This window comes from Thermobia domestica, chromosome 1, assembly GCF_964235325.1.
Source record: "Thermobia domestica chromosome 1, izTheDome1.hap1.1, whole genome shotgun sequence".
Taxonomy (NCBI): domain Eukaryota; kingdom Metazoa; phylum Arthropoda; class Insecta; order Zygentoma; family Lepismatidae; genus Thermobia; species Thermobia domestica.
In genome coordinates this window covers 1,428,094-1,441,322 of record NC_137454.1, presented here as the reverse complement: position 1 = coordinate 1,441,322, position 13,229 = coordinate 1,428,094, and the positions used below count along the sequence as shown (strand labels likewise).

General features: G+C 34.6%; 1 protein-coding gene across 1 annotated transcript in view; it reads right to left on the bottom strand.

Moving 5' to 3' along the window:
* The window catches only part of Rme-8 (receptor mediated endocytosis 8), a 132,045-nt gene that overhangs the window by 69,666 nt on the left and 49,150 nt on the right, over positions 1–13,229 (bottom strand). The window contains exons 18-22 of the mRNA XM_081754380.1: positions 11,710–11,833; positions 8,625–8,827; positions 6,046–6,331; positions 901–1,052; positions 209–410 (exon numbers count right to left, since the gene is read on the bottom strand). Of these exons, the coding sequence (XP_081610506.1) occupies positions 209–410; positions 901–1,052; positions 6,046–6,331; positions 8,625–8,827; positions 11,710–11,833 (967 nt within the window). The remainder of the gene's footprint in view (positions 1–208; positions 411–900; positions 1,053–6,045; positions 6,332–8,624; positions 8,828–11,709; positions 11,834–13,229) is intronic.

Here is a 13,229-nt window from a genome sequence, read left to right as displayed (position 1 = left end):
AATCTTAGTCAATCATTCAATCAATCATATTATTTTGAAGATTTGTTACTATAAGTTAAGCACTAACTTTACTTTGTTGGCCAGTTGCTTTAGTACTTGTAAAGAATCAACACAGGTTCTCTTTTAGTTTCTATGCTTTTTGTCTGTCAAATATAATTTTAAAGGCAAGTAAAATTCATACTTCCATAGAACCAAAACAGATACTTACCGGTTCCGTTATGGGCCAATTTGGAAATCTGGTGGTATCACAAAGATGCCGGAGATAGTATATGCTACAGAACAATTCCTTCTCCAATTGTGGATATCTTATTGCTGGAATGGCACAATATTGATACTGTGCTCTTGTATTGCTTTGAAGTCTTGGACTAAAATCTGCTATGTGAGCTGCTATTTTCTCGATCATCATACGTCTAGGAAGAAAAAAAATGTTTATAAAATTGGAGTCAATGTCGGCTCTTGAAGGAAATCACATAGGTAAAAATAAAATGTCTTTTCCATTTTTAACATACACATTTCTTTACTATTATTATTACTTAATAGTGAATACTGCTCCATCTGTATGTTTGACCTGTATCTTACACAGCTGAGCAACGAAATGACACTATTTCTTTTGTTCATCACCTGTTACAGTACAGTGCTCGCTATTTAAGAATATCATGCTTTGCTGTAGGCTGACTCATTTAGATGATGCACTTTATACTGTATTAACACAACTCTACTCTTTGAAAAATAGAACAGTGAACGTATACGTACACAAAAGCTGTAAAGAACGTGTATGTTAATACAACAACGTAAAATTTAAGGGCTCAATAACAATTTTAAATTGAGATGCGTGATCATTATTATTTATATGTTTAATTCTCATTTAAAGCGGAAGAACAAACTATTTCACAATCTTACCTCATTTCCGAATTCCAAATAGCTTCAGGAGTATCAAATTCTCCGAGGAATATTTCTGCAAATTTGTCAGCTCCATGGTTTTCCAAATAGCTCACCATTGCTTCTGGAAGAAGCTGTCCTAAAATACTACGATGCATTATGTCCGTCTGACTCTAAAACAAGCAAATTGAACCTCACATATTAGATGGTTACACATTGAGAGATTAAAGAGACAATTTTATGCATGATTCTATTGAATATCCTAAATATAAAGCTTGTTTAAGGACCACAGATACATTTCACAATTAGAAAAGAAAAAAACCTCTAGAGAAACAGCATGTCTTTTTCCAAGGTGCGGAAAAACAGGTTTTGAAGCCTCTAGCTAAATTGTTTGAAGTATTATAAACGATCAAATTTAAATAGATAAAGGATGGCAATTATCTCATCTCTCTCACCTATTAAAAAAAAAAAAAAAAAAAAAAAAACTAAAATTAAGATTTTTTTTTTTTTTTTGATCACCCAAGTAAAAGGTAAAACAGTACAAAGAAAAAAACAATTTCCAACAGGACATGGTAAGAAATTCTTCAAACAGAGATCACGACATTGGTGAACCAACTCCAGATGATAAATGGGAATAGGATTAGGAACTAAGATTTCTAGGTTTTGGCAACAGACACTATCATAGACAAGGACGGGACAACGCTAATAGAAGAAGAGTAGATAACAAGAAGATGGAAGGAATACATTGAAGAACTCTACAAAGGAGACAGTGTGAACGATGAAGAGATAGAGAAGGAAAAAGACGTCAATGAAAATGAATTAGGACCATCAATTTTACAGTGCGAATTTGACAATGCTTTGGAGAAAATGCAACATGGTAAAGCCCCAGGAATAGACCAAATACCACCTGATGTGATTAAGAATGTCGGAATAGCAACAAAGAAGAATCTTATTAATGAAATTTACATCTCGGGAAAAATACCAAGAGACTTTGAGAAAAGCATATTAGTCCCTATCCCGAAGAGAAAAGCCGCACGGAAATGTGAAGAACACAGAACGTTGAGTTTGCTTTCCCATGCATCTAAAATACCGTGCAAAATTATCGCACAACGAATAGAAGGGAAAATCGAAGAACGGCTATCGGAGGACTAGTTTGGATTCAGGAGGAAAAGGGGAACAAGGGAATCAATACTAAGTCTACGGTTGATCATGGAACAGTTCATCCGAATAAACAAACCAATTGTGATAGTATTTGTAGATATAGAAAAAGCTTTTGACAACGTAGATTGGATATATCATGTTCAGAGCGAAGAATCTGAAAGTGGATTACGGAGACACAAGAATAATATACCAACTTAATAGGAACCAGACAGTTGTTACAGGAAGAGATCAGATGGAAGCAAGAATAAGTAAAGGAGTGAGGCAAGGATGTGGACTTTCACCTCTCCTGTTCAACGTCTATATACAAGAGGCTATGAAAGAATTCTTTGATAAAAACGAGAAAGGTGTGAAAGTAAATGGTCAGGTTTTCAGCACAATAAGGTTCGCTGATGACATAGTATTGATAGCGAAAAGGACTTGCAGGAAGCGCTTTCAAACTTGAACGACCAACTGAAAAAAAAAAAAAAAAAAATGAAGATAATAGTGCACAAGAGCAGAAAAGGAAAGGGGCAAACTTATGGCTAGAGGGAGAGAAATTCGAAGATGTTAAGACGTTCCCCTATTTACGAAGTCTAATATCTTCGGACGGAAGAAGTGAAAAAAACGAAAGTTCCAGAATAGCGCAGGCTAAACAAGCATTCAATAGGAAAAGAGGACTGCTAACATCGAGAAATGTGTCGTTGGACGTTCTAAAACGATTTATTAAGACCAGCGTTTCCCAACCTTTTTCAACTAGCGTCGCACTACGGGTGTAACTTGAATTCTGGCGGCACACATAGTTATTACCGTGGTATTTTTTTCTGTGAGTACTGATCTTCTCACAAAGAAGAAAACTCGATCACGGGTTTTTTCCCGTGGTACATCATTATGCTTATTTTTTTTTTATATTCTAATTTCAAAATAGAAAACAGTTGCAATGAAATATTGAACTCAGGTTTTTAAAAGTACACACTTTTTTTTTTTCTTTCTTTCGAAAACTGTATCCAATCTTTTACTAGGAACGAAGATCACTAAATAACGAACGAACAAACGAATCTCTTGCACTTCTAAAGCATGAATGTAGGTAATTTGTATGCATGTTTGCTTTGTCAAAACGATTGTATGATATTTTAAAATTTCAAGTTACGAAACAGTCGGCAACAAGAAAGAAACAATAATGGTCATAACAATGACAAATTATTATTATTATTATTATTAGCTACACAGCTTTAGCAGCTACACAGTAATGTATGTAAAATAATATATTCCAATTGCAGTAATTTTTTTTTTCATTGTAGAGGTTTACAGTAATGTGAAACACCAATATAAAATTTACAATTTTTATTTTTTTCATTTACATTTTTTATTGTCTTGCATTTGTTTCGATTTCCTCGTGGCACACCAGTGTGCCGCGGCTCACCGGTTGGAAAACTCAGATTAAGACGCTGGTATGGAGCGTGGCGCTTTACGGATCGGGGACGTGGTGATTGAGTAAAGATGAAATATCCAAGCTGGAAGCATTTGAAATGTGGTGTTGGCGCAGAATGCTGCGCATATCATGAACCGAAAGGAAAAGGAACTAAGGCGTATTAAAGAAAGCTAATGACGGGCGACAGATCATGAACATAATACTCCGACTGGATCACCGTGTTGATAGAGGGAAAGGTAGAGGAAAACCAGGAAGAGGAAGACCAAGGATAGAATATCTAGATGCAGTTACAAAGAGAAACCCTTATCAAAGAATAAAACAGCTCTCCCAAAGGAGAGAAAAGTTTTAAAATTTCCATGTTGCCCACCAACCTATGGTTGAGGTGAAAAAGAAGAAGAAAGAAGGTTTCGGCATCTATGGATATGTTAGCCGGTCATGTATAAGGAATGACGTCCCTCGGTGATCTCACTATGTGGGGAAAGAGAAGGAAGGAAGCGGCCTGTATGTTAAGTACCATTCCGACATTTGCCTGGTGTGAAGGAGGAAAACCTCACTCACGATGGCTCGCCTGAAAAAGCTTTTACATTTTTTCAACCGAGCATCCTCACTGAGAATCGAACCTGGGACCGCTCGCACCAGATGATAAATGTTCTAAATTTGACTTATTATTTGTACTGTTTACCTTTCATATAACGTTCGTAATGTCCATTAGTTGGCTAAGGAAGTGGGGACTGTATAAGTCCACTTTTAGTAGTATCAACACCCCATAATCTTGTAACTTTTAAAAAATAACAACAAGCAAATTTAACATGATGGAGTGACAAACTAGTAAATTATCAAACTTTACACTGCCAAAGGATTAATCAATTCAGTTTCCTAAGTTGCCGAAATTATAAGCAGCTAAAATTAAAGAATAGGACACAACTTACGTGAATTCATACGTTCTTTTGATTATCTCTTCTGAAAATGTTCTTACTAAGCTACACGAAATATTGCCATGGAAATCAAATGAAATGAAATCTTTGAATTTTACGTCCCACGCTTATACCGATCAGGCTAAAGGAGACAGTGATGATGAGAAATGAATGAAATGCTGGAATGAAGTGGGAGGAAATGGAAGAACCCCGAGAAAACTTACGTACACATTGTTTGTCCACCACAAAGCTTACTTGGCGCAAGCTGGGATCGAACAAAGGATCCCATGCAGCAGAGGTGAGCGCTCTAGCACTGAGTCACCGCGGCCCCTGGAAATTAATGTTTGCTAGACGAGTATTATCAAGGAACTTCATCAAAAATTCATATCAATCTGTGTATTTCACAAGTACTCCATGTTACAGAACAACGTGGCATCTGCGTACCGCATTTTAGAAGCTAAGAATGAGCATTAGATACATTGTTAACATGGATACACAATTCTCTTCAAAGACAAATAAAAGTATACATCTGGAATAACCCAATACTTTCCATCTGTTAGAAGGCAACGTTTCCATGAGAACGTTTTTGCGTTAGGTTTCTAGATTTCAGAAAACTTTCAGCATGACACAAAAGGCAAGTATAGGCATTTTGTATCTGAATATCATAACAAGTAGAACTAATAGTATTATCGCCAATGTTCAAGATAACAGCTCGGTAATCCCATTGTATATATTACCTGCAACATAAATTTTTTTGAGTGTATTGTTTTCAACTAATCTACACTAGAGTCTCTAGACTAGACGAGCAGTCATCTATTGACAAAGTTAAGTTTTTAAAAAATGCAGGATATTTGACTACCTACTGAAATTTGGTAGAAGGTTATATACATTATATTCTACACATTTTATATTTAAGTTTTGCATCTCCTAATTTCCACAGATTCTAATAATGGCTCAACAGATTCATTAGATTTTAAATAAGAAATACACTTACCACAGACCGAATAGAAGTGAAGAAATTTTAAACCTTTTTTTATGGCTATGGTCTTACAACATATATTTCTTTCCACAATTCATTTCTAAACATATTGTCCTCTGTCCCGTGGTAACAACATTTCTTTAAGATTATATTTATGTGAAGAAAACCACGAAATGCTCCTTTTTGGTTATGGATCTGACAAATTCCTACGACGTATCTTCCCAAGTGTCACATACCCCCCAGGAAGGACGAAGAAAACATTTTATCATTAAGTGCTAAAAACATATTTTGAGGTAGTAAATGACTGGCCTTTTAAGAACCAGATAAGAACTAAACAACAAAGATAAACTGTCAAATAAAAAGGTGGGTGGAAGCAGCGGGGTCAGGCTTAATTCTAGTTTTCGTTTATTGCCAGTCATTTACTATCTTAAAATATGATTTTGACACTTAATAATAAAAATTTTTCTTCGTCCTTCCTGGCGGGTATAAGACACAAGGTACCATTTATGGTTATGCACCATTTACGCGAAGGAATGTAACGAGTACTTTATGTTTTTATATATACCTACCTTAATTTGATTCTAAGTTTTACTATGGTTCCGGGGAAGCCCGCATTAGTATTGTTAAGATCATATGTTCAAGTAGTGGGTTAGATTTCTCTTTTAATTCTACTTAGAATGACTCTTAAAGTAAACACAACTTACATCGTCGGCTCTGAAGGCTTGTTTCATGTGAGTCAACTGAAGAAACCTGGCAATGGGAAGCACATTTGATCCTGTGTACATGAGAATGAAGAAGAACACTCCCGTAAGATAAAGCTTCGACACATGTGGATTGTCCTGCATCACTTCACATAGCAACAGGGCTACTTTCTCAACCAGCACCGGATCAAAAGTCAATAACAACTGAACTAGGTGAGGTAAACACGTGGTCTCGGTTAAGAGTCTTTTCACTCGAGGTAGGGGACGAATCACAGCACCATCGGAATCACTGCAAAATAAATCCACTGCTTACAGTTTACCAATAATATTCTGCATCATAATACATAAAAAATAAAAACTGCATCACATAGGACAAGAAATTTAGAATTCGAATCAATGAGATTCACAGCATAAATATATATTTTATATTATTATTGATTTTGTTTAGCTACAGTAACGTAATTGTCGGATGCAAAGAATACAAATTTAGAAAAAAAAAAAAAAAAAACCTTTTATAATGTTTACAATTTATCTTTGATGGCTATTTTACGCTTGTCTTAGTCGAAGTAATCGATGAGATCGAGTCAGGAAATTTTCGGTTAGAATAGGATACCACTACAAATAAATATCCCAGGTATAACACCTAAAATTTCATAATTTATGACGGAAAATACAAAATAAAAAAACTGTCGAAATTGTATAAGAAAACAAAAGTTTTGGATACTAAGATTAAACAAACTGAGAAGGTATTGTTATTGGTTTTGTACCTTCTATTACATATTCCTTTAAAACATAATTTACACGTCGAATTTTCGTTAACTGCTTTTACTGCTGTTAAGACACATAAGAAAACTTGACAATGGTAACAGTAATCAACGAAAATTTCGATGTAAACTATTTTTTGAAAGAATATATGTAACTGAATACAGAAGAGCAATGCCAGTATATTTTGAGTTACATTATTAGACGGCTCATCAAGCAATATATGCCAGTAACGGACTCCCTAAGTTTAGTTTGATTTTACCTACATACAGGGTACCCCATAATTATGTATATGATGTTGACTCACTGTAGTATTTGTGATTCTGGACAAACACTGTTAGCCTGAGAATGGGGATAACCGTCACTAAACTTAAAACCGTCTCTATGTCATACCAGTGTAAGAAAGACTGAACAAAACATACTCAAACCGCTGAATCGATCGAAGTGGGCCTGTGGAACGGCCAGCTTTGTCTCCCTATTTGAGTTGAGTTGAGTTGATTGTGACTTTAACGTCCCGTTCAGCAGCGAGTCTATATGAGACGTGGACCTACTGATTAACGTGCAATCCGAACCACTTGAGCTCCCGCCGGGAATCGAATCCAGGTCTTCTAAAGGCGCGAACACTAACCGCTTAGCCACGAAGGACCTCAACTCAGAAAATGAAAAAAAAGTATAAAGTAATATATATATGTATTGACTAGGATACAAAATTAAAATTCAAATATATCTAGTTATCTTTAATAAGTTTACTTACTACTTCCAAGGACTGCAATGTGCTATGCAATGAGAATTAAAATGGATACATACACATCAAAGAAATTTGTATTATTTGTTTATTACCATTATTTTTGTTCTACAGTGGCACGGTATGTTAATGATTAGAGATATTATTTACCCATATTTAGCTGATTGATATATTTATAAGTATTCAATATAATAAATAATTATGTATTTACAATATTGATATTTTCAATATTGATGTTTTCATTCATATACTTATATACATCAAAGAAATACATATTATTCTGTCATTTAGGTTCAAATTACAGGGGTTCCTTCATTTACGGTTTGAAGAAATAAAAGTAAATTTTCTCTTAATTTTACTTTAAGAAACGTAAGAAGTTGTTATCCTAATTAATCGATAATCACATCTCATATTTCCAATATATTGCCTAAAACTTACATCAGATCGAACCACGTCACTTTTTATTATGGGGCGTTTTAAAGTGTTATCAAAATCCAAAATCTGGTTTAATTTACATTACAGGATACAGCACTAAACTATTGTATCGATCACGTCCATATTGTAATATCTCGCATGGTTGTGTTTATGAACACCCGACATGTGTTTCTCACTACAAACATCAACCATGTGCGTCTTATTACAGAGTACTATAGCCACAGACGACGAAAACAACAGCGCCACCGCCAGACTTGGAGCACCTATACAACCGAGACGATTTCAAAGACAGGCATCCAGCAAATCCCCTTCATTGGCTTGGAAGTACCTCACCTAAACCCAAAGCTCTAGCTTGCAGTGGAGCACTGTGGGAACCACATCACTCACTCTGCTTCCAGTGGAGCTTTGTCGGGATTCTAACCCCTCTGCTTGCAATGGAGCGTTGAGTATCCTATCCCTCCTCACGTTGCCTGCTTAATGAGAATTCCTTCTCGAGATCGTCAGGTCAAAGGGACACCTATTTAGAGAACTTGTACTATAATAGAATTTTGAAACAAAATTTGGTAGTGGAAGAAAACGATTCCGGACTGTAATTTGCTCTATTTACACCTGCACATGCAGAATTTTACAATATACTCACCGACTAGGAAAATACTGGCACATTTTGATCAAAATGTTAAGAATAAGTGTAGCAAGATCACTTTCATTTAATACAGCAGAGCCTCTGCCCATTAAGCACCATTTGAGTTGTGGAACCAACTGAAGAGTCTTCCAACCATCCATACCTTGGGCCCAACACTTCGTCTTTGGCGTCAGAGTGTTAGCATTCCACAAGTCACGCATCTGAAGGAAGAGAAACATATCAAGCTCGGGAAATTTAAACATTAAAAAAGTCAAAGATGAACAATAAAAGCTTCCAAACATAGGAACCAGAAAATAAAAAAGATTATGCACCAGTGCATTTTTTATATTTTTAATGGATACAATGAATACAATGAAGAATGACTAAACGGATAAAATACAAAAGTTAAATTTATTCCTGAAATAATTTTCGGTAAGTCGGTGTTGTAATCCTATTGCAAAGTTCCACGTGTTTCCAACACCACATGTTGGCTGTAAAAACACTTCAAACGACACCACGAAGGAGTCGTTAATTATCACCAACGATCGGTAAGTGACGAAGATTCAAGCAGTCGGCAACATTTCTGCATAAAACGAGACAACACACCGTAGAAGGCATCAATTTCCAGCAACTGATTAACCACCAACTCTCTAAGACGCATTCCCATACCCCCTCTCTAACACGCCTGGTCATTGACAGGCACGTATCCTTAAAGGATTCAAACATTGTAGCAGTACTCAACTAAACCTGCCATTACCTAATCTACTACTACTACTATCGCTACTGTTACTATTGCTATTGCTACTACGGATCTTCACCCAAATTTGAAAGATGTAATTCAATAGAAGGCTTAACCCTAATAATGGTAATAATGGGCTTTTTGTTCATTGTTATGTGGTAGTGCCATCAATGTAAATATGAAGTATAAATTGCAAATTGTGTTGCCTAATAGTTACAGTTTAACTGTTAGTAATAGTTTCAATTAGTTATTAACTGTCAGTTAGTAATAGAGTCATAGTTTCTTTTTTGTTACATTTCAATATTTTTTACAATTTAAATACTATTCTGGACGAAGTCTATTGCAACTACGTTGTCTAATGACTAATAAAGTACTCTATTCTATCCATCACGCCCTAAGACCCATGGCCATTGGGCTACTATAATTCACCAGCAAATCACAAGTTATTTAGAGGAACTTATACTTTATCTGCAATATTTATTACTATTGTACAAGAGGAAGCTTTTATAATAAAATGTGACGGGGAAAGTCCAAACTCCCGTGTACCATCTTTTAGATCTACCCTAAAAGGCAAAAAAACTTTACACTATACAAAAAAATCGACTATTTCCCTCATTTCAAATCGCCTGAATAGTTCCTACCCACAGGTAATATTGTATGAAAGGGATTGTATGGACACAGCCTCCTTTCTTGCTCTAGTGTAGCGTTCAATCACTTTTAGTACTGTTACATGTATTTAAATTTTCTTGTATGTCCTGCAGTTGATAATTCAACAAGAACTTTGGATATAATGTTAGGCTTACTAAATAGGCCTAACTACACATAACTATTATCATATATAAATTATAAAACAATTCAGCAAAAGAATCATTAACCAAAATGTACCACTAGACACGTACTTTAATACCAAATATGATTTTCACTGAAAATGACATCAATATAAACTCATATATATAATTTGGTAATATAAACGGATACTTAATATACTCCTGTAAAAGACATATAAACGCACATAAAAAAACCACAGCGAATACAATACTTTCTTCTTTTAATATGTTTACATATTGCCATTTCTAACGCACTTAACACATCTTGGCAATCTCCCAACAAGTACATTCATTCATTTTAAGTTAAACATTTCGAAAAATCTATCCAGTGACACGCATCTAGAAGAGGTTTAAAACATCTGAGTCCAACTAATTAATTTAACAATGTAATATTACAGTTGTTAGAGAAACCAACAACAGTGGTGAAATATATTAAAAAGGAGACAGTAACTGACTTCATACAGGTCCACAACTAAATGACTAATTCGTCAGGTAACTGAATAATCAATACGCATCTTGTTCTTTTACAAGCCAAGATGCAACCGTTTCGTTAAGAATGAATTTATTCATAAAAATTGCAGGATTACAAAATACTAAAGCATTTGATATGTTAAACGTCTTCACTGCTTAGGCTGTATATCATCCATTCTGATCACGATAAGATGAGGTTCTTCTGGGAAGAGAAATAGAAAATGAAGATTTTAGAACTGAACAGTAAACATTGTGTAAATCCAACTGGACAGAATTTTATGGAATTGGCAGTAAAATACTCATTGTTACGAAACATCGTCCTCAATTTTGTTGTTTCGAGGTCACTAGAGGTCAATACTATTGGTATCAATTTTCATCTAAATTTCTTTGCCAAGTTTGATTTTAATTTCTGTTTTTAATGAAAACTATTCACAAACTTCCTTCTTCGTGTTATATTTTGAAGAATGTAGAATTCTGAGTTATGTACGACTTTAAAAAAGTGACACATTCTCATAATTAACAGAAAATCTTCCTTCTTTCTTGTTAGTCCTTAATAGATTCATTGCTCCTTGTTTTAACAGTGTGTTTTGTCGACTCATTACATTAGCATAGTGCTTTGTATATTCCTGATGAGATCAATGTAACATCTCCTGTAAACAGTTAGATTTTTATATACACTTTAGGAACAGATAGATTAAATGTCATTTCATACAATATCTGTAGACTTTTTTAGTATATTTTTCATAATTTCATTTTCCGTTTCACTCCCCAAAATTTTCCAAATAACCTTATCCTATCTTCGTGATCGAGGTTGAACACAGCCGAAATATCGACCGAATTACATTTTCTTATACAAAGAAGATTAAGGTTATTTCGTGATTTCTGGATCCTCAATGCGTGTAATGAAGACACGATGTATAATCTGGTTAGTTGGTTGACTTATCGCAGTTATGTGAGACGTGGACCTACAGCTTAAAGTGGAACTCGAACTAATTTAGCTCTCAACGGGAATTCGAGCCGTACGCATTCATAATGTTTAATTTCTATTACATTTTAGTGAACTCACCTCTTTAAAGCTAACAGGACCTTTTCTTTCGGAGACTGCATTTCCATAATACCACTCCTTCTCATTCTCCCGTCCCATGTTAGGCCCCGCTTCTATCACATTTGTTTGAGTTGGAACTACAGCTCTGAAACATATGATTCATTTCGTTCTTAGATTTATTAACAACACTACAATTATACATAGGGGCACGAGTTTTTCTCACAAAGAATTTGAAAATTTCGCGTTTCGTTTTTCATAATTCGTGTTTTGTCGAATTTTCCAAATAAAGTTACGCAATTTGTAGCTCTTGTGGAAAAGATATTCCCTGACATTTTTAAAATTGTTCCTTTTATTCATAGATCACTACAGAAATAAACCACTAATTACCTAACAACAAAATACACTGAATATTTCACTTATAGAAAATTATATTTCTTTAATCAAACTGAAGGAAAATCAGTAACTAAACGTACTATGAGTAGGAAAGTTTGCGATGGCGATACCTAACGCGCAACATGTTCTCTATAGCCGTGTCCGAATCACTCAAAATGCACCGTTCATGCCACGTTCTACCGTTTTGTCAGCAGAAAACTGGCATTTTTAAATTAATAAAAACGTATTTTTAAAGTTTCGCGTTATTTCGCGTATAGTTAGAAATTTCGCTCACAACCGCCAATTTCACGTTTTATCGCGCAACGGAAACCAATGAAAATACACATAGAATATCATAATACGTCAAGAAACTCAAAACTACTTAATTCTGATGCATTTAATTTTATCGCGCATTGCGAAAAACTCGTGCCTCTAGTTATAGAACGATGAAACTGGAACACTACAATTACTGTACTTTTATATATATATATATATATATATATATATATATATATCACATATTTATCAATATCACTGTTCTAGGTTTAGAACTTCGGGGTCAAAAAGGAGGAGCACTGAAAAAATAATAAGATGACTTACAATAAAATCTCACATTTCGATTTTCTCTTAGTTTATATTATTCTTTTCTCAATCCCCACAATCTCTGAAACGACTGGAAATTATTCTACCCTGACATTTTGCACATGGTTTTCATATTGCCTAAGCTGATCTGATGTTGTGGATTAGAAAATGAAAATAAAATAAAAACTTTCTTTCTGTATGAATTAACGAATTAAATTTGCAAGAAAAAAAAATAGTACGACATTGCGCTTTTTTTTTTTTTTTTTTTTTAAAGGATTAGATCGTTGATAAACTCTGTAATCTATGACTTATTAACGAGGAGCAGAAAGTGCTGAAATTGCACAAATTTCCACCGCGACGTTGCCAACAACAGGATTCAGGAAATTGTGTGAAATTTTACACCGAAACAAAATGTATGAACGCCATTCGTTTGTGAGATATACTTGTATTGCATTCTAACATCTACGAAGCATTCTAATATTTCGTTTCTGATTTACTTGTGTTTTCGTTTCTTATTGGTTAGATATATTATTGTCTTATAATATCCGCAACCAGCACATTAACCACTCATTTTTGTAACAATTTAT